The following is a 21,503-nucleotide window of genomic DNA, read 5'->3' as shown; positions in this document are numbered from 1 at the left end:
TTGCAGAAGCATGATAGAAATCCAAGGAATATCAGTATATCCTCCAGAAAGCAGTGACGACACTGTAGGAGTTTTAGTAATGAAACACTAGAATCCACTTGTCTAGTTAAAGAGATTTGTGTAAATAAAACACAACTTCTTTAACTAGACAAGTGGATTCTAGTGTTTCATTAAGGTCAATGTGCACCTTTAAACACATTTGCTTAAAGCTACTGGAAAGAACAAGCCAGACAAAATATTTTGCCAGCTCTCTGAAAACAGCCAGAATGCTCACAAGCCATATTTTTAAGCCTATGCAAAACTATCATAATTGTCATTACTGCTATAAGGCAAAGGTAATGAAGTGAGGGTGAACAGGATTTCATATACCTTTGGCAAGCCAAATGTTAAACACATTATTAGAATTACTCAGTAATTACAGTACAAAACAAGCAAGCAAACAAAAAAAGCAACCCAAAGAAACAGTCTTACTTCTGCTACACAGCCACACTGTTTGTCTATACTGTTCTCCTATGGATGCACTGGTGTCAGACCACAATTCTGAAAAACCAAATAAATTTTGCTTTTCTATAGTCTCCATTCTGCATTTCTACAAATCATCTTGCCTTGCTCCCTCCCCTCATCCCCCTTAATTAAGGAAGGTTAGATGAGATGCTCCTTCTTTCAGAGAGCACCCAATGCCGCACCATTCACTGCCAGCACAATTTAGGTGCTGCTTGTCAATCTTAACTAACACTGAGCTTATCGCAGTAGCTGCACACTTACTGAGTCTCAAACATTGGCAAACACTTTTAGGATTAATTTCCACCAATTTTCCCAGAAGCCATGTGTATATAGCAGACATGTAACCGCATGCAAATCAAGGTCTCCTCGTTAGCCAGTTGCTGCCTGACTGCTGTGCACAGAAAACTCCTTCAGGCAAACGAGTCCCTTGCTACCCAACACTTCTGCCCACAGTGGAAGTTCAGGCAGATGCTTCAACCTCTCCCAATGCAGCCACAGGTCCATTGCACCAGACATTCTTCTTCTAGGGAAAGCAGTTCCACTGTGCACCTGCTGTGCTGTTGATGACACTGTAGTTCCATCAGGAACACACTGAGATGGAGTTACCTACCCTTTTCTGAAGGAAATAAGGAGTTGGGAAAAGATCAGCCAGGTCCTCAGTTCTCCCTACAGTTTTTGCATTATAGCCATCATTCCAAGCTTCTTACATTATGGAATCTGAAGACTTTTTCTCCATGAGTAGAAATACCCTCCTAGGAATTCGGAAATTAAGTTCTGGGAATTTTATTGGCAAATTCTTTACAAGTAATTTATGTTTAATGTTTGCATACGCTATTTGCTGTAGCTGTTTGCTAAGAAAATATTTATTAGGATTGGAAGTTTAACATAATAAATCAAACACTTAACATTCACTGGACTTCAAACATAGATATAAAATACCTTACAAAAACTTTTAATGGAATTACACAAAGCAAATGCACAGGGTTTGTCTGTTTCTACACTGAATTAATCCCAAGCCAAAACCAAAAAATAACCCCCAAAAGATCACAAAAAAAGGCATGATAAACTGCATTTTTGTCATTGTTGCACTGCTATGTAATAAGCCCTTTTTACAAACGTTTACTCAATGTTAAAAAAAATCAATTAAAATGTATTCCATCTAACAGAACTATTGGATTAACAGCTGATTTTTAACTGACTTTACATCACGAAATTCTATTAATAGAGGTACCTTAGTTTAAAATACGGAGAGTAGAGATAGAAAAAATTAACCTTTAGTAGTCTTTAATATAAAATGCACTAAATTTTCCAAAATAAGATTATGACACACTAGTGCCAATTTATGCTGACAAAAGCTGGTATCAGCTTCTTTCTAACTAAAATTCATTTCACAAAACCTTTATATATTACATGAATATTCAAGTAAACTATTTAAAAGATTTAAAAATGCAAAAACTGAATGATACAGTGTTTAAGAGAGATGGTTAATTTGGGAATGCTGTCATGTCCAACTATATATATTTATAGATATATATTTTAATTTTTAAGACCATCATGATACTACCTGATATTGCAAGAAATCTCTGTCATTAACATTTGATATTTTTCAATGCATAACCTCAAGAAAATTATAAAGATTTAACAGATCTGTGTAACAGTTTCTGTGTGACACTGAATCACCTTACTGGCTTCCCTTTGTAAAGTGCTGAGTAACAGCCAAATTACATCAGATCTAAATGGATTTAAATGGAGATGATGGTGCTCAGTGTCTTACAAAAAAAAAAAATCACCACTAAGCTGCTATAATCAAATGATAAAATAAAAAAACAGGTTCAGCTGAGTAGCGCGTGTGTTCCCCAGTGTCAAATCTCTAAAAAAACCCTGAAAGACTAACAATGTGTTTCTTGCAGGCTGCATTCTTTCTATCCATCAGCTGCAAGGACATTAAAAAATTTTATTAATGATTCAAACACTGGATACCTTCTCTGGTTGAAGGCGAGTTGCTCACTAGTTTTGGTCAAGTGGCTTTTGGGAAACTTTCAGAGCAAAATAACCCAGCAACAGGAAATTGGAATGGAAAATGCCAACCATGCACAGTTACATTACTGCAGGAATTGAGTAACACATGCAGGACAAAGAAAAAGTCAGAACATAGCAAAGTAGCAATGGTTAAGAAGTTAGTGAAGTTTTCACAGTGTTTCATACAGCCTTTTACTTTAACACAAGTGCATCACTTACCACCACTACTGCTCAGACATTTTAAAACATCTCTTGGCCATGCAGATCATTTTGAGAAGAAAACAGCAAATTACACATCTTAGGCATTTTTAGACATGAAGTACAACTTATAATTTTATTTTTATATTCAGTCTTATCAAACAGATGTTTTCAAGTTATATTTATTCTAAGTGTTGGGCTTTAACATTCCTTCCTATTTTGTTGGATCCTGAGCGCTAAATGCCCAAAGAACTGGCCAAATACACAAAGGAAACCTTTGTTCAAATAGCCAAGTTATTACATGAACAGAAGGTATATAGGGAATTTCTTGTTGGCACTCCTAAATTTCTTCTTTCCTAACCTTGAGATGATCCTAACCTTGAGATGGTTTTGTTCAGTTGTTCACATACATCTTTGCCTCCTAGAAACGTTACTCTACTTAGGTGATTCATGAAGGAGTAAAACTAGACTCAAGAACACCACTGACGTTTTTTTTCTCTGTCCAAAGAAGAAAATACACATTTTTTCCCCATTTGGCAAATTCTATTTGACGCCACATCACCACCACTCAACATTAACTCATACAACAGAGACTTACTCCACTGTCAGACACAGCAGGGGAAAAATGTCCAGAGGATAAATGGGAGGCTCTTTATCAGATATAATTGCTTGCTCATAAGGAGAGAATCCAGCTTCCCCTTTGTTATTCTTTCATAAATTAATAATTTGTTAAAAGCATAGTCACAAGAATTTTAGCTATTACACAAAATTCAAGTTTAAAAAAAAAACAAGAATAAATTAGTTACAGCCTTGTAAACAATTGCTCATTTAATGTAACATACTTGGGGAAAAAATTCCTCTATATAATAAATCAGACAGTACAAGGCACACATCACACTTAAGAATTCAAAGTGATAAAACCAGCAGATGCCTTCATCTCCTTTGTTCGCTGGTGTAATTGTGCTATAGACACTGTAAAAATATGTAGATTCTTGTTTACATTACAGTCATTTGAAAATATTTAATGACTGTGCTTTTTCTGGCAAAATATTTGTGCTATTTTACAGTACAGTAAGATTTGAAGTTCTTGGAATGAATCTTCTCAAATGTTCTCTACAAAGCTGCCAGGGAAAAGGCCAGTCTTTCCATTTCGTTGCAGAGTGCCTTTGAACCAGCCGTCCTCGCGTTTCTTGTGTACAAAAACAATGTCTCCTTCCTTCAGCTCAAGTTCTGCTTCGCTCTGAGGAGGATAGGATACCACAACTCTGTACCTGTGTCATTAAAAAAAAAAACACCTACATTTAGGTTCTTTTTCTTGCCTCACTCTCTACCCCCCTTTTTTTTAACCTGATACTTTAAAAAATACTTCTGTGCCTGTTGAAGCTGATGAACACAGGAAACTGTCCGGAACTGTTTGCTGAGTATGCAACAACTTAAAAGTATGTCTTGAACAGATAGATAATAACAGTAGCAACATAATAAATTAACGGCAAATTCATGCGTCTCCTATGATTCTTTTTTACCAAGGTCCCTGCAAAATACAGACAATGGTTAAATACCAGGAGAAAATTGTAAACATTTTTTCCAATATAAATTTGCAGACTCTTTCAGTCATTGTGATTCAGCAAGAATCAAAGCATTAAGAAGTAGTTAGGCATAATTTTACAAGTGTCTGTTTAATTTCTTATTATTCCAGTGATGGCTCTTAAGGAAAGGCAAAGAACAAAAGGAGGAAACCAACAAAACCTATAAATTTTATTTGCTGTTTTAAATAATTTGCATTTTCCTTAGAAACTCTTCAAGTTAGAACATATTCTTGAACACAGCTACTCAGCTTGTGCACTACTACATTAAAAACTATTTTCAACTCAACAATTTTCTTAAGCATTTGGCATGAAGTGTGTATTTTGAGTCTCTCACAGTAAAATCACTTTTCAAATATTAATGCATTAAAAAGAGGCTACACTTCTGTTTTTAACATGCGTAACACCACTCAATCTCTTCTTCCATAGTTTCACAACAACATAAAACTCTATTACTTCATAGATTAAGATAATAATTATCTTAATAAGCTTAAAATAATTGATTATTTTAATAGATTAAAATAAATGAACAATCTGATGAAAAGACAAGGTAACGGGATACAGTCTAGTAAAGGATGGAATGGCAATTGTAGCTCAATACACACATAGTAAAACAAGTTAATTCTGTAATATTGAAGCAGAGAAAGATACTGTTTTATAGTAGAATGTTTTGCTTAAGAACATATGAAACAAAAATTAAGTCTGCCCATATAGTTAAAAATACTCAGAAAAAAGTAGCTGCTCTTTGTAAATAATTGAAGTCTCTTGGGAAATCTAAGTGTAGCAAAACATATTTGGACTTAATTAGTTGTCAAATGTTATTTATTAGTGACTTATAAGCCATGACTTTGTTTCAGTGATGGCAATCCCCAGATTTCAGAGCACAGGAATTATTAGATTCATGCTTCATAAAAGCTACCAAGCCAATTACAAGATTTATTAGTGTGCAGCTGCAGAATGCCCCGCATCCAACCTAGACCTGCACTAACTTCTGCTTTGGGCAACTTGGGTTTTAATGCTGACTTAGGAAGTGAGAACCAAATATTTTTAATAGACTGTAAGTTAAATTGAGACTGTAAACTGCATGAGTTAAAACAACAGCCTCTACTCAGGCAAGACAAGGACAAGATAGTGAAGCATAAAGAACTGCAGTAAAGCTATGAAGAATTGTTGTTAACAAGCCAGTTGCTCCCAGGCTGAAAATTAACCAGCACACTTCATAGTCTGTTATAAAAATGAGTTTCAAAATGCCTGCCTCATCTTGCAGTCTGTCAAACACTGCCTCGTAAATGTTTGACTTGAAATATGCTTGTTTTTAGTTTCTAATTCTGTCTGCCAGTAACCCCTGTGCTCCCCTGAAGTGACAGACAAGTCTGTTCCCTGCTGCTGCTTGCTCCCATCCTCTCTTTGTCCTCCCTAGAGGATCACCAGCTAGCACAGAAACAGTTGTCTTGAGCTTTCCATACAGTGTCCAACAAGCTCTGCAGTAATGTGGTACTTCTTGTTAAATTTTAGTTTCCCAGCTATTTTGATATTCATCTTGAAATCTAGTGTCTAAAACAGAGCACAACAACCTTGGTTTTAAAGTGCTATTTTACTGTATTTTTCAATTTTTAATGAGAAGAAACCCATCGAGCTTTGCACCTGTAAATCACGTGTCCTTCTTGAAATTTTCTGCCACATTTTACCAATCCTATTTGCCTAAAGAGAGGTGATCACAGACCCATCACACATTCACACAGCTGTCTATCCAGATCACCCTGGATTATCTATGGAACAGAAACTCTTTTTCCATTACTTATTTCATCATCTACAACATATTGCCAAAACTACCAATTTCATGCAGAATAAAAAGCTTATGCTTCAGCTCAGAAGTTCATTGCAAGGTCCCTGAAGAAAAATAATCATATTTACTAAGCATGACCTATGTTTTGGAAAAACATGTTCATTCCCACATGTTTGAATCTTCCAAAACACTTCCTTGTTTGTCTCCCTATTCAGTATTTGCAAATGTTTTCAATGACTGAAAGTTAAATTTGTAGATCTTTTGTGGTCACAATATTTCACACGCACCTAAGTTGTACAACTATGACGTTTTTCCTTTCTTTTATTTTTCTTTGATTGCCTTATAACATTTTTCATTAATTTTCCAAATATTGTATAAATTATTTTTAGTCAGCTAGTGACAAAATATAATTATTATAATAGTAAAAGTACTTTAGCTTCCCAGGAGTAGCCAATATATTTGCTACTGGTTGGTTGCTGATATTCTTAATATGTCTGGCAATATCCCACAGTGCTTTTGCTTTGTATTCATGAATTTATTTTTTATTTTGAAAAGGGTGGTGGTCTGTCTTCACATTTCTCCATTCTGATTTTAATTTTTACTATTAGCATTTCTCACACTTTTCAGTAACATAGAAAAGATTATATCTTTCATGTGTTTCTCCATTTCTTTGTTGCTTCTGTTTCACTGGACACAAAATACTGTTTTTATGCTCACTTAATTGTGGTTGATTTTTGGACAATTATTTGTAGTTTTCCTGATCAACAAGTGGATAATAATATTTTCTCACATGCAGAAAATTTTAGCTGAGAGAAACACAGAAAGCTGGAATTACTACCATTACACAAGTTAAATGAATAATTACTACTCAGCTTCTTGATTTCGCTTTTGTTCCTTGCCTTTAGAATTTTTACTTTCCAGGTCAAGTGTGCCCTGCTGTTGTGCAGATCTTGTGTCTTCTGTGTCTTCTTGACTCCTCCAGATCACCAACGCCCATCGGGGGCAGAGTGATTCTCAGCATTTAATTACCAGCATTAAATGGTGCCAGATGTGGGAAGGCTGGCTGCCCTGGAAAGCCACTGGCCCACTCACTGGGAGCAGATGTTACACCAGTCATTCTGTGGTAGATGAAATTACTTAGGGTCACTTTAATCACAGAACAAAATTACTGCTTTTCTTTCCCTGTAACTGGATGAAAGATTCATTTTATAATTTAGGATATGCAGTGATGTGTATTTAGGTTTAACTTCAAGTCTCTAACACCATTGTGGAGTACTGGGTAGTTTATTGTACAATGCTGTATATTTACTGTAAAATTTAAGGCTATTTAAGCAACATTTCCCTCTAAAAGAGAAAGCTCATGAAAAAAGCTTGAAGTTTTCTTGTAGCTTATATGGAAAAATTAAACTCCTCAGGTAACTAAATTCCTGTATATTCACAGCATAGCAAGTCTCACTCTGCAATTGCAGGGAGTTGGGTCTGTCTTTGTAAAGAAAACATAATGCTCCTTGGCCATGCCACCACTGCATCAACACAAGAAATCACCCCAAGACAACCTGGGTATTGGCTGGAGAATCAGAAGACGTGAGTGAGCCCCACTGCAGAGTCTCATGTGACTGGAATTCTCTAAACTGGAATTCTACAGTTCCACTGTGATCTGTGACTGGAGTTGTGAGATGTAAGAGCAGAATAATCCTAGCAGGAGATTTCTCTGTTCTTCAGCTTTTTGTTGAGCTTATCCTCATGAATATTTCCCTCCCCAGCTCAAATTTTCACTGAAGATGCCACATGATTCTTACCCACCACATCTTCCAGACTGCAGAAGAGAAATCAATGCTTATAAATTATTTTGAAGATATTGAGTACAATGTAAATTTTAAGTATTATTAACCATCACATTTTAAGAAATCCAGCCAAAGGAAATGTGCAAGGGCACATCAGCAGGAAAAAAAATTAGCTCTGTCCTGAAAATGAAAAAGGGAACGCAGTTGAAATTCTGTCTAAATACACTGACAACCATGCTTGACTACCACTGAGAATTATCATGTAGTAATGCTTCTTCTATCAGTAGCAATTATCACTTAAATAATAGTAAGGATAGAGAGAATGTTTGAGTATATGTTATTACTAGATACAGCATCATTTTCTGTAAGTAGTTCTGAGAAAAAAAATTCCATCATGGAAGTGAAAAAACTACTTTTTGTGATGACAGAAAGAGCTTTACACTAATATGCACTGTTTTTGCCAGAATGAATTTAATATTATTTTCACAATGAATTTAATATTATTTTCATGTTCAAAGCATAAAAACATATTAATGTGCCAAACAGACTTATGATAATGTGAAAATGAATGATGTTATTCTTAAAGAAGAGTCTTTCAGATTTTATTTTCCATGTAAAAATGTAAATCTGCTTCACAAATTCAGTATGAAATAGAAATCTCCTGCAAGGAAATTGTGTAGGAACAGAAATAACCTTTTAAAAAATATTAGAGGTATGACAGAAGTGAACTAAAAGACAAGCAGAAACTTCTATATTGTCTGGGATTTAAGACACAGGTATAGCTTAGGATAGTGGACTTCTGGAAGTACAACAGGATGCCCACACACCGTGAGTTAATAGCATCAGAACAAAGTCTACAATAGTCAGCTTCAATCAGTTCCAGTCCTAGAGCTGCTAATATTGTAACTCTACTATTTTTTCTCAGTACAGCACACAATCCTGTAGCTGCTGCAGAAGAAATCCTATGACACTCCTCATACTGCTTGTCTGCTACCAGGAAAAAGAAAAGATCCTGTAGTTAGAAAACTGCCTCTTCCTTCACATTTTACTGAGGACTTGAAACTTGAAAAACTATGGGTGGACACAAAAGTCACAGAACATTTAAGCAACTGCCTGTCAGTCTGAGAGTCCAGACATCTGTATGTTTTTCAGACTCACTTACCAGAGCACAGAGGCCACCCTGGAGCCTGTATGGATGCAATGGGGCATTCAGGCAGTAAAAAGTATCTTTGCAAAAGCTCAAGGAATCAAATATTAAGAAGTCTACACCTAGACAGATAAAGGTCTCATTCACCATATATTTAGGTTGGGAGTGCTAATAATAAGGACTAACCTAATACTAATAAGTTCAAGAACATAATGTGCTTCTGTTTTGAAAAATAGGAGGCCTCTTTTGTCTACCAAACCTGTGATCATCATATTTGAGTGTCTATTCATTCAAAAACTTTAAAGTAACATGAAAAGTAAACAAATATAAACACGAGTATTGGTTGATAAGTAAATAAAGAACTGTTAAAAAGTAAGTTTCGTCTTGCTATAAAACCTCAGCATTTTGAAGCAGTTCTAACACACGCTACAAGCATCAGAGAAAGGATTTTTTCTTGGTGTGCCCAAGTGCAGCTGTGTAGGGGATTTACCTTTCACACACGAGCGGCCGGGACTCGTTGAGGACGGGCCCCAGCGAGGAGCAGGGCCCCAGCGAGGAGCAGGGCCCCAGCGAGGAGCAGGGCCCCAGCGAGGAGCAGGGCCCCAGCGAGGAGCAGGGCCCCAGCGAGGAGCAGGGCTGCCGGGGCGGCGGGGCGATGGGGGCAGCGGCGTCCAGGGCGGCGCCCTTGCGCTGCAGCGTCTCCTGCGGCAGCCCCGGCGCCTCGCCCTCCGCGGCACAGGGGCCGGCCTTGCTGTGAGCCCCTGGCGCCGAGGGAAGCTCGGGCCCCACTGCACCCTGCAGGGCCAGCTCTGCCGCAGCCTGCTCAGCCTCCAGGGTGGGGGACGCCGGAGGTGACAGCCGAGCCTTGCGTTTGGTGGATGCTCCGGAAAGCAGCTTCAGCAAACCTTTCTTTTCTTTCTGTAAACCAAAAGCAGTGCCCATTTTAGAACAAAGCTGTCCCACAAAGGGTTGAACACTTCCTTCTGATAGATGACATCGTGCTCAGAGAGGACTCAGTAAATTACGAGGACACACTTGACATCAGAGAGATGATGAAAATTATTAAAGAAAATTATTAACATTCTAAAGAGAAAAACAGCAAGTAATTTAGATCATAAACTAGCTAAGTCCTTTCTTTCACTTTGTTAGGTTAAAGTTTAACTTTAATTGAAATGGCTCTGTCACAAAAGGTTGTGTAGAAAAAGGCGCGAGGAGTTAATACTACCACTGCAGGAATCTATGAAGTAAAATATTTCATCAACATGGATGTTTCTGGAAAGACAAAGAATCACTTGAAACCAAGCAGGGAGAAAAGTCTGCTCTGGAAGCTGCTGTTTAGGTAAGTTTCTTTTATTTATCCTTCTTTAGTAATGGAAGACCTTCATGATATAACAAAAATTTGCCCCAAGGGGAATGCATTGTGTTCTGCTGTTCTGCTAAAGGGGAGAATTGTAAACATTCTTTTTGCTTGTCCAGACAAGAATCCCTGAAGACTATTACCTAGCCTGAAGAGAATTATTTAAGTAGCTTTTGTGTTTCTTGTATTTTTTTAAAGGGTGTGGCAGTGATCTTCTTACCAACCCTTTGACTGAGTGAATTTAGATCTTATGAGAAGTGCCAGATTGTAAGCCCTGGAGACAAAAATAATATTTATCCATAGACAGAGAAAAGCAAGAGCAATGAGAATTTTTTTTTTCATATGAGATGTAGTGGATTTAGTGAATAAGAATCCTCAGTCCTTTTTCCAAATCTCCAATAACTTAGAGCCATTTCACCAACAATCTACTGTCAAAGATAAAGAGAAAATGTCAAAGATAAAGAGAAACTCAGAGAAATTAAAAAAATCCTGTATTGGCATCATTCACCTTAAACTACATCATTCACCTTAAACCTTAGCTTTCTCTAGGGGCACCTCAGTCTGGTTTCAATGCCTATGGGTAAAGTAATTTTAAAATTAAGTTTGAGGCACGTCCATTCAACAACAATAAAAAAAAGTAACTAAAAAGTGGCTGAAATTAGTGTACAGTTTAAGATTAAAATATTCATAAACTTCACTAAGGAGTGCATGTGGTTGCAGAGTAGTAAGGTTAAGTCTAAAATATTTGAGATACAAAGACAGTTGTCACAAGCAGAAAAAAGTTTCCTAATTACATCACAACTGTAAAACAAAATCAATTACAAAGCTAGAAGAATTTTTCTGACAACAATATAATCACATGGCTTGGTGAACAGTGAGAATGAGTTGACACACATAGGAAATACTTCAAATAGAAGGAAGAAAAGCAGAATCTTTACAGACTCCACTGTCCTAAATTTAAAAAATATGGTCATGTGCATTCTTTCTTTGTCCAATAAACGTTGCTGGTAATGTGTTTTCCATAATATCTCAGTGTGCCTACTTAATAAGAAAGGTAACCCAAAAGAATTCTGATTTTCATATTATTTTGTTAGACTAAAATTTTTACATTCCTGTAAGTTCATGTGGGTTATTTTAGGTTGTGCTCTTAAATTTCTTAAAAGATTGTATGATGAAAATAGGAGAACTCAAGGGAATGATTTTATTCTCTACCCACCTTGCCATCCTTGTCTGTTTTACTGACAGCAGCATTTCCACCAGCTGTTAAAGCACTCTCTGGAGATGCAGGAGCTCCAGGGTGAGTGTTTGCAGTTTTTCCACTGCTATCTCCCTCCAAAGATGAAGCAGCAATGTTAGGAGAATTCAGAGAAGCTGCTGGACATGCCAGTGGGATGGTTGAGCGGTTCACATTCACAGCTGTGACATAAGCAGCAGTATTTGGAAGCTGGGGCTGGAGCTGCTGGGAGGCAACAGAGTGGTGAGGAATGATCACAGCTGCAGGAATAAGGCAGGTTGGACTTTGTGCTTGTATGGGCGTGACTGCTGCGGTAGGTCTTTCTTGACTATGTGAGGCAACTGGAATAAAAGAATGAAATGTGAGAGTTCACCTTTTCACAAGACACACAAAGCGAGGTACAGTTACTGTGTTACTGTGTAATCAATCACGAGAAGTTTTCTTTTTACCTTTTAAACTTCCATTTATACTCCTGTAATGACATGATACACACCACCAAATCTATTTCACCCAAATAAAGCAGTTGCAAATGCTTCCCTACTTGCACCAGTATGCAACAGAAGAATAACAGCACTGCAACTTCTCTGTTGTGGAGAAATGCAAGCTGCTAGATCAAATGCTTCACATACAGACAGACGCAAAGTGAAGATTACACTTTAGTACCTAAGAGCCAGCTAAATACTGCCTGGAACTTGTTTACTCCTTTTAATACCACATGTAGTTGTCAGGACATATAAAGGAAAGTAGGAAGAAACACACCTTATAGAAGCTGCTAAAAATGTATTTAGATTGTTTCCCTAAACTATTCACAAAATCCACAACAGATTTCACAGGTCTTTCAAACAGTAAGCACAGTGGCAATTACTGCTGTGAGTGCTTTCTCTGAAAATGTAAGCTGTTGTCTCTTGGGATGTTTAAATATAGAAAGTGGATTTACTCATACCCCTGTGAAATAAAAGGAACATCTACACTGGAAGCTGGAGAATAGCACAGGGCTGAGTATATTAACCTGGGTTGCAGTGCAAAACTCTAAGCACAGAGCTATGCATGAACTAATGGATCCCTTCCAAGTAACACTGCTGTTAAAGTCATGTGCTCAGTCATATATGCATGCTGTTGGACCACTTCAACAGCTTGGGCATCTCTGCACCACTGGGTGGTATGAAATGCAGATATAACCAAACAGTATGAGCCAAAATTTAACACCCTAGTGCTGCATAACCTCTCTCCTTCAAGTACTTTGAAACTTTCCATCTGAGAAGGGGTCATCCCTCTAGCTTGATGCATGTGCATCTCAATTTTATCAACTTTTGATTTTTCAAATACTAATAGAGTTTCAGACTTGTTTTAAGTGAAATCCTGGAACCAAACCTCCAGCACTTGCTCTCTTGATTCTGCTTTCTGCAAATTACTCTGGTAATTTGGTTAGATTGCAGCAACAGTGTATTGAGAAGACTGAAAAATGTCCCAAATTTTATATAACAATCCTACAGTATTATACCCAATTACAATCTATGCAGTAAGAAACACAAATTCTTTCTTTTTTATTAAAAAACAAGGCACATCACTTATATGCTCTATCTAGTTTTTGATAACCTCTTCTTCTGTAGCTGACCCTTCTCAACTCTTGAGTAGCATGAACATTTCAAAAGAAAGATAAGGAGATTGTAGAAAGACTTTTTTGGGTCAACAAACAATTTTTAATGCTGGCTTTTGTTCATAAGACAATATCAGTTTTCCTAGAAGTAGCTGCTATTCTTCAAGATCTGTCTACACTCACATGCAATTTATGTATGACAAGCATGGAAGAGCCTTCTGGTTTTGTTTTCTTATTACTGATGGAATTGATAGGAAAAATGCTTCAAGTCACCCTGTTTTCATACAGATTATCCTTTAATGAAGTAAGCAGAATATATATTTTCATTATAGATCCTTCCAATCAAAGGATGCATACTCCCTCAGCAAAGGTAATGTCAAGCAATGTCTCACTAAGGTCATTTGAAGAACTAATGGTCCTTGAAGCCCTGAGCTAAACTGAAGCTGGACCCTTGCATTATCCTGTGAAGCCTCACCCAAAGATTAACACTCAGCAAATGTGCTAAGGAAAGCTCAAGAGGATCATGTTTCAGATGTTTACTACAAACTTCTCTGTAACATTTGAACATAAAGCAGCCACTATTGCTTCAGTGCTCAGGTCCTTATAAGGGACAAATCTGTATTTGTGACTAAGAGCACACTTTTACACAATCCAATGTTAAGGTCTCTGTGATGAGAGAGTCCAGTCCCTTCGGATTTTTCATTTTGGATCTGAAAAGTCAGTGGGCAGTATGTTGTCACATTCTCAGCTGAATGGAAGTGTAAAAGCTTATTCATCTTGACAGTGGTGCAGAGAAGCAGGGACAGAAAAGCCTCCAGAGCCCACAGGAGATTTCTCCTTTGTGTTGTCACTTGCAAGCTCCTTGGCAGCTCAAGAGAAGGCTTTTGAGTAGAAACCACCTGTACCTAAGAGGCAGAAAAGTACAGATGCTTTGCTTAGTTTCTCTTAGCAGTTGCCAGCAGCATCTGGTTATTTTTATTTAAAGGCAAAGAATAAAGTTGTTAGGACTAACACACCTGCTCCAGCTTCAGATCAGACTGGAGGAAGATGGGGCCAATTAAGGAAATAAAATAAGTAAAGACATATGTACATATCCTACCTTCAAAAGCAAACCTGGTGCTGACATCTGAACATGCACAGGGTATTTTAGGAGATGCATGACTCTGAAAAGTGGGCTAATCCATGGATCTTGAGCCCATAAGAAATACCCTTCTTATGGGGATAACAGAGCATATTATTACCATTTTTTCTGCCAATAAGAATCCCGTGATAAAAAAATACCCTTTTGTCATGATGCTCAGCCAGGAGATCACAGACCCTAAATTCAAGGCTGAAAGGGGCAACATTGGGATGGTCTGAAATGGGAGCTTGTTTTTTTTTCTTTTTCTTTTGAGGCCCTTGAAGCAGCTGGAACAGATTCGGCTCCAGTTGTGTGGTATTTTCTTAGCCTGGCAAATCCACAGAGGAGTGCATGGATTTGGTAAACAAAAACCTCTTGAACACACCACTATCAGTCTTTTTGGCTCTGCATTTAAATAACAAGAAGGCACGTTTCACTATGATGAAACATGCCTTCTTGTTATTTACTACTGGCCTGCCCCAGACAGTAAATTAAGAGTTAAACCTTTCAGAAATACAGAATTTTATAGATCATATTGGATCTTGATGCCAGTATCACCTCAGTGTTTCAGAGTCAAAGTTGAAAGAAGCTGCAGTCAAGGTTAGAGAACAAGCTGGAATGCCTAAGGACCAACCCTGAGCCAGAGACCTGAAAAGGAACACTAAAGGTATTCAAAGATGTTAGAAAATAATTTAAAAGTGAATGCTAAATTAGAGCACTCTGTAGCTCTTATGCAGTTAACACACAAAAAATAAGCTATGACTCAGATGTTCTTATCACTTTTATTACTATATGAATTGCATATGAGTAGGAAAGCTCAAAGAATTTCCCCATCCCAGATACTGCTGGAACAACAAAAAAAAAAAGAAAAATTCCACCTGAAGTACTTGCATATAAATTCCCAATAGTGGGAGTATGTACGTACACACAGTTGCTTAGAGAAGAATAATAAGAGATGGAACAACTCAGACTGTTGTTTCAGAAAACATTCAACTCTAAACAATGACATTAAGAAAAGCTTTTAAAAACCTCAGCATATACTTACCCAGACCCTCACTCCAGTCATTTGTCAAGATGGACTCTACAGTTTGTCTACCACGGGTAACAAATTTTGTGGGTTTTTCTTTACCTGTTCTAACTGCATTTCGAGCCTGGTTGACTGTCATTTGTCCTGTCACGTGCATAAGGACCTTGGTTTGTGGACTGGTTTGGATATGTGCTGCAGAAACCACTGCTGTGGGCACTGTGCTGGAGTTCACTGCCACACCATTCCCCTGGAGCTTCTGGGATGTTCCACTGGCAGTGGAAGGGCTGACCATAGTCACCACTCGTCCTGTTTGGCCAGCAGTAGACATGGGAACTTTTGTTTGTGATGCACTTGTCACTGTCCTGCCAAAATTTAAAGCAAACAATAAAACACAACTGAAAAAAATCAGCCAGTTACTAAAACCCACAGGTATTTTATTATGCAATTGTAGCATTTAATACAAGAACAGAATAATTTTGGATTTGAAACCAGCTAAACTGTTTAGACACTTGTATAGTACTGTACCTTGTAACTGGAGCCACATAATTTCCAGGAAAAACACCAATCTTGCTTGTGTGCATGGAAGTTCCCTTGAACCAGCCATCTTGGCAGCGTTCAAACACCAAAAACATTTCTCCTTTCCGCAGTTCCAGTTCATCTTCTTTTCGAGGAGTGTAGGGGTAGATAGCAATATACCTGAAAGACAGCAAAAGAGATGCAAATGATAAAACTAAAACAGTTCAAAATATCTCTTGTGTTTTCTGGCACAGAGAGTTCAGTCAGAGATGAGAAGGCATGGCAGAAATGACTGTGGTAATCCATCATACCATTACAATATTAAAACAGAAGTTATGGTAATATTAAGAGGAAACTGTCATTCCTAATGACAGTTAGGAATGTCCTCTGAAGTGCCCTTAAATGGAATGCAAAAGACTAGTAATAGGACTGTCCATCTTCTTAATGAAGTTAGTGATCTTAATTAAGTAGGTGTTTATCAACTACACATCCCAGTGTATCCCACTTCTCTTTCCCTACACCTGCTTCTCGTATCTCTTACACTTTGTGACACATCAATTTCTTTTTTATTTGGAGAGCTGGGGAGAATGGAGAAGTTCTGATAGCTGGGAGTGAAAGATCAGTGTCAAGAACTACATTTCAAACTGCAAAACTGGAAGAACCTGTGCAAACTTCAGTGCAAAAGAAAACTGAAACCTATGGGTAAGGTGGTTAGCAGCTAACTCACTTATAAAGTTCATTTCCTTTCATGTTTTCTAAGCAAGACTAAAGCATAATACAGTGCATTTGAAATAATATTGAGAGTTCAGAAACATTTGCATTTTTTCTTAAAAAATATTCTTAGGAAAAAAGCTTTAAAAAAAAGCTGAAGCTCTTGTACTTGCATCTTGGAATGTTCCTAGGGAAATTTTCAAATAGGGTTGCACAGTTCTCTATTATTAGAAAGTGATACTGTTTTAACTACCAGTATTCTATTTACTGCCACGTTTGAACCATGTATAAAATTACTGACCCAGGCCTATGGAAAACAGCATTCCAATAAATCCCATTTTCTCTAAAATGTACTTTTCACAGAGGGCAGTCAATTAAGTAGATGGCTAGACTATCCCCTTTTATGAAAAAGGATCCACAGTTACTTGCAGTGTTAGTCTGTCCCACTCCCCTTGTAACCCCAAGGACAAAAAAGTGGCTTTAGAAAACATTCTTTCATCAAAATATTTCTCTAGTGCACAGTAACAATAGCATTAACTGCATGCTTCTCCTTTTTGCATTTTTATTACATTTCTATTCCTTGCTGTTCACCCAAGAAAATTTGCAATATCTACAAAAATCCTTTAAAGGCAAGATAGGCACCCAAAGCAAGCAATCAATTCCCTTTAAAGGCAACACATAAAGGCAACACTGGCAGCAGAAGGCTTCACTGGTACATGATTTAGCAGCGATCTACAAAGCTACACACTGAAGCTCTATGGAAAAGCAATTGATCTGCTTTAATTGATGTTCATTAACTTCCCTTTCAGTTAATTTATTCCAAATTTCATTAGTATCCTCATATAGAGCAACCCTTTGAAGATGGAAGATGGGAGTAAATGAGATGGGAACTTGATTAACTGCACTAGGTGCAATAATCCATAAGAAGCAATGTTAAAATGCCTGACACCAAGAAACAGCCCAAATCCAGATGCACCTGCTATACAAGAAGGGTGCTTTTCTGGAGTGGGAGGAAACCTGGTGGGAAGATAACAAGGACAGAACAAAAGCAGTCCTTATTCAAACTTGTCCCATTAGATTCAGCATCTCCTGAATTTAACATTTTCTTTTATCATTCTTATTCCCCAAGCTGCACACAAAGAAGTTCTCAAGAAGAGAGATGTTGTTAGGAACACATGTTAATATACCAAATATTTTCACCCGAAAGGATGACGCACGTTTGCTTGTATTGCAAGTGTGAAGACATAATGCTAACTAGCAGCCTTCACTCCAAATTGCCACCCACTAATTAAGTGCACTGTAGAATCTTCAGTCAAATTTCAATTGCAACTGACACAAGTAGTCTGACAGTAACACGTTTAACAGTTTAAATTAAATACAGCACTTTCTGTGTTTTGGCATAAATTGTTCCATATGAGAATAGCCTTTTCATACCATACATAATGGAAAACATTGAATAAATTCACTCCAGTGAAATGACGCTTTTGAGTTATCCAGTATTCGGTGCTAACGCAACGATTCATTCATCTTCTGCATGATAAATACTTTGTATTTTGAACTGAGTTCTTTCTACACAGAGCAACAACTGATTATATTTATCTAAGACATAAACAATGTTCAGTGTGGGACTTGTTTGGGGATATCACCTTTCTGCATGTTTTTTTTCTAAGGTGCAGGCTTGGCTTTTTGGCAATTCCAGCAGCACAGAGCCAGCTGCTGTGCTAAATGTACAGGTGAAGTTGGTGATCTCGTTCCATTTTTCTGTCTGGAGAAAAGATTCAGTTTTACTTACACACTTGGACGAGTTTGCTGTCGTAAATGTGCCACTTGGTCAGCTGATCCTGATGCAGACCTTTGTATGACACTTGTAGACTGAGGTCCAGAAGTGGCCGATGCAATGATTGCAGCAGACAAGAGAGGTGGTGGCGGAAGTGGAGGATTCATATTCTGATTTTATAAGAACAAAAAAAATAGCAACAGATGAACAATATTGTTTGATGAGTTCAATAAGCTGGAAAAAAAAGAAAAGGTATGATATTCCAAGGAAGTGGAAAAAAGCAACTGAGTCCAGTGTTGCTTTACCTACTGTTACAATATAACTGGAGAGTTAGCTTTCTCTCTATTTCTTTTTCTTTCAGTTTAAAATCTTTAAGTTTTGGCAGCTAATTAAGGAAATGACAAACAATTTCTCAGCACGGGAAAAAAGGTGTTTCTAGTTATAACATGTTTAGGACAGGGCCCGACAAAAATTCAGAAGCCTTCCAGGAGGTAGATTTTGCATCCTGCTGCTGACTGTATTTCATAACATGATTGTTTTTGTAACCTGAAGCTGAAACATAATATACAATTCAGCTGCAGTGCACCCCAAAGCACCCCTTCTGGGGGAAATTTTCTTTTGATGTATGGGTTACAAAAGCAAGCACAATATGAGACCATAATCACTGAGCTATTGTTACTTCTTTCTCCTATTCTTCTAGTCTAAAGAATTAGCTTTTGAAATTCAGTATTATCAAGTTTGGTAATCTTTAACAAATACCCCAGTAAAAAGGCACCACAGATTGTGATGGGGGTCCTGCCTACAGACTTCTGTGCGTTTTAGAATCAATGGAGCAATTGTTACCTTCTGCTCTGGAAGGCCTCAGACAATTCTTTAGGACCTTGTGTACTGACACTCCTGGGAAAAGGCACTCACAAAGAGGGAGCTTTTCCTTCCCCCCTTCCAAAAATAACTATTTGTGTTACAACACACAGAAAAAGAGTAATAAAAAACCTCCTACCTTTGAAAAAGTGAAACTGAATTAATTTCAAACATAATCTTCCTAAGACCCACAGAACTAGAAAATTAATTAACAAAATATCCTGAAGTAGTGCCTGGCACTTTCAATACATCAGCATATAAATGCACAGCATTGCATTATCAGTTTGGAAAATATGTAATTGAAAATAATTTTAATTCCCCTCAAACACTTCACTTCTAAAGGGTTTTGCCCTTTTTTTTTCTGTTTTTTCAAACAAAAATCTATATGGAAACAGAGTTTTAGTTCTACACTGTGTGATTATTACTCTTCTACATTTGGTGGAAATGTTAATAAAAAGACAGCTCTTTAAACCAGTTTTACACTGTCAGGTCACAGTAAAGAACTGCATAATTAAAGACTTTCAAATCTAGAGAAAACTGATCCAAACTTACAGAGTTTCGGTCAAAATTGTTACCTTTTGCTATGGTATAAATTGCATGGTATATAATATATAATGAAATATTCCTATTTTATTTAAAGCTTTTTTTCTGGTCATACATTAACACACTCTTAAGACCAAGTAGGCCTTCTGTATCCAACACTAAACAGAAATGACCTGCTGGAGAAACATCACTGAGAGCTTTGATACTAATAGGGTATTTTTTACAAAAATTACAATTGCATTTGCTTCGTATTCAGCCCAACCATTTTTTAAAGTATCCAGATAATTCACACTGAAATACCAACATTTCTCTCTCAGCTGTTTTACAGCTGAAGTTATTTGTCCCTCCCAGTTAGACATTCAACAAATGTCTTAGTTGAATCCAAGCTGAATGTGAGCATCTAACTTTCATGTAACTTATTAAAAGAATAACAATTTCAATCTTTTTTTAGGCATCTAGATTTCTTTGTATATGGTAGAACTTGTAAATTCACATTAGGAGATGATTAGTTGGAATTCTTTAAAATTAAACCTGTTCATGCACAATATCAAGGTTGTCACAGTTCCATACTTCCTGCATCTCTACAGATGCCGAACACTGCATTTTATTCATGTGAACACATAATATACACTGAAGCTTTAGCTGCAATAAAGGCACCTTCACAGCTCTATTTTATTCTGCTTTATTCAGGTTCTGCTCCCCTCACCATGTCTATCAATATGGTAATGAGACCAGCAGTGAGCCACAGCACAATTAAACTCCCAAAGACTTGGCAAGAAATCTAAATAAACTACTTGATAGACTTTAGAGGACTAACACTCCACACCTTGCACTGCTACAACTTGGTAAAATAGACCCAAATGATCTAGCCAAGTTTTCAAGAAGTTTTCTGGCATGCAACCATTTTTCTAGCTGTTGAGAAACACACCTTCTAGCTGTTGAGAAACACACCTACCTCCAGGCACTTGCTAGTTTTGATGGTTCCCATAGTCAACATTTCGTGAAAGAATATACACAAACCACATGTGATTCAATAAAGTATGCTCAGCAATAATTAAGAGTATTTTAGGTAGGTGAGGGGAAGAAAATTGAATGTTTCTGCAACTACTTTTCAGACACCAGGTGTACTTTCAAGCATATAAACCAGCAAATAAGTGATAAACTATTTTTTTAATTGAAAGATGAAAAATTACATTATTTGAAAATTAATGTATGTTACAACTTCAAACAGTATCTGTAGTCATGCTCTAGAAACACATGCTTATTACTAAACTTAAATATAATTAGGCTGCATTCCCATATCAGTTAATTGAAGGTCAGTAATCACCTCGCTCAAAGAATAATAAAAGGCACAGCAGTGGAAAAGAACATTCATTAAGTCTTCCCTCCCACAATGTCTAGGAAAAAATATATGGCTTGCAAAATTCCCTGAGGGCTAACAAATTAAGGCTTATGTTTAACAAAATTTCTAAACTATATGTTATCAAAAACAGGTCTCTCATACAAAACCTCATTGTTTCTTCCTGCTGCTTCCTCTTCAGAACAAAAGTTGATTTGAATTTTGGTTGATTAAAATTAGGACAATTCTTATTAAAACCTCCTGACTTACACTATTGAACTTACACTGGAACTACATAAAAGAGCTAAATGTCATCAGTGTATTATATAACCCCCACAGCTTGTGCCTCATTAATCATAATTCAAACTACCTTATATTCTTCAACATAAAGAGCAATTTC

At 37.1% G+C, this 21,503-nt stretch overlaps 1 protein-coding gene across 1 annotated transcript in view; it reads right to left on the bottom strand.

Moving 5' to 3' along the window:
* Nucleotides 1–1,359: 1,359 nt before the first annotated feature.
* The window catches only part of SH3RF1 (SH3 domain containing ring finger 1), an 87,163-nt gene continuing 67,019 nt past the window's right edge, over nt 1,360–21,503 (bottom strand). Inside the window, exons 7-13 of the mRNA XM_058803422.1 lie at nt 18,376–18,530; nt 15,882–16,052; nt 15,459–15,718; nt 11,595–11,953; nt 9,659–9,939; nt 9,512–9,568; nt 1,360–3,992 (exon numbers count right to left, since the gene is read on the bottom strand). Coding sequence (XP_058659405.1) covers nt 3,824–3,992; nt 9,512–9,568; nt 9,659–9,939; nt 11,595–11,953; nt 15,459–15,718; nt 15,882–16,052; nt 18,376–18,530 — 1,452 coding nt within the window. The 3' untranslated portion in view covers nt 1,360–3,823. The remainder of the gene's footprint in view (nt 3,993–9,511; nt 9,569–9,658; nt 9,940–11,594; nt 11,954–15,458; nt 15,719–15,881; nt 16,053–18,375; nt 18,531–21,503) is intronic.

This window comes from Ammospiza caudacuta, chromosome 4, assembly GCF_027887145.1.
Source record: "Ammospiza caudacuta isolate bAmmCau1 chromosome 4, bAmmCau1.pri, whole genome shotgun sequence".
NCBI classification, from domain to species: domain Eukaryota; kingdom Metazoa; phylum Chordata; class Aves; order Passeriformes; family Passerellidae; genus Ammospiza; species Ammospiza caudacuta.
The sequence above is the reverse complement of the archived record's forward strand: the minus strand, read 5'-3'. Positions and strand labels throughout refer to the sequence as shown.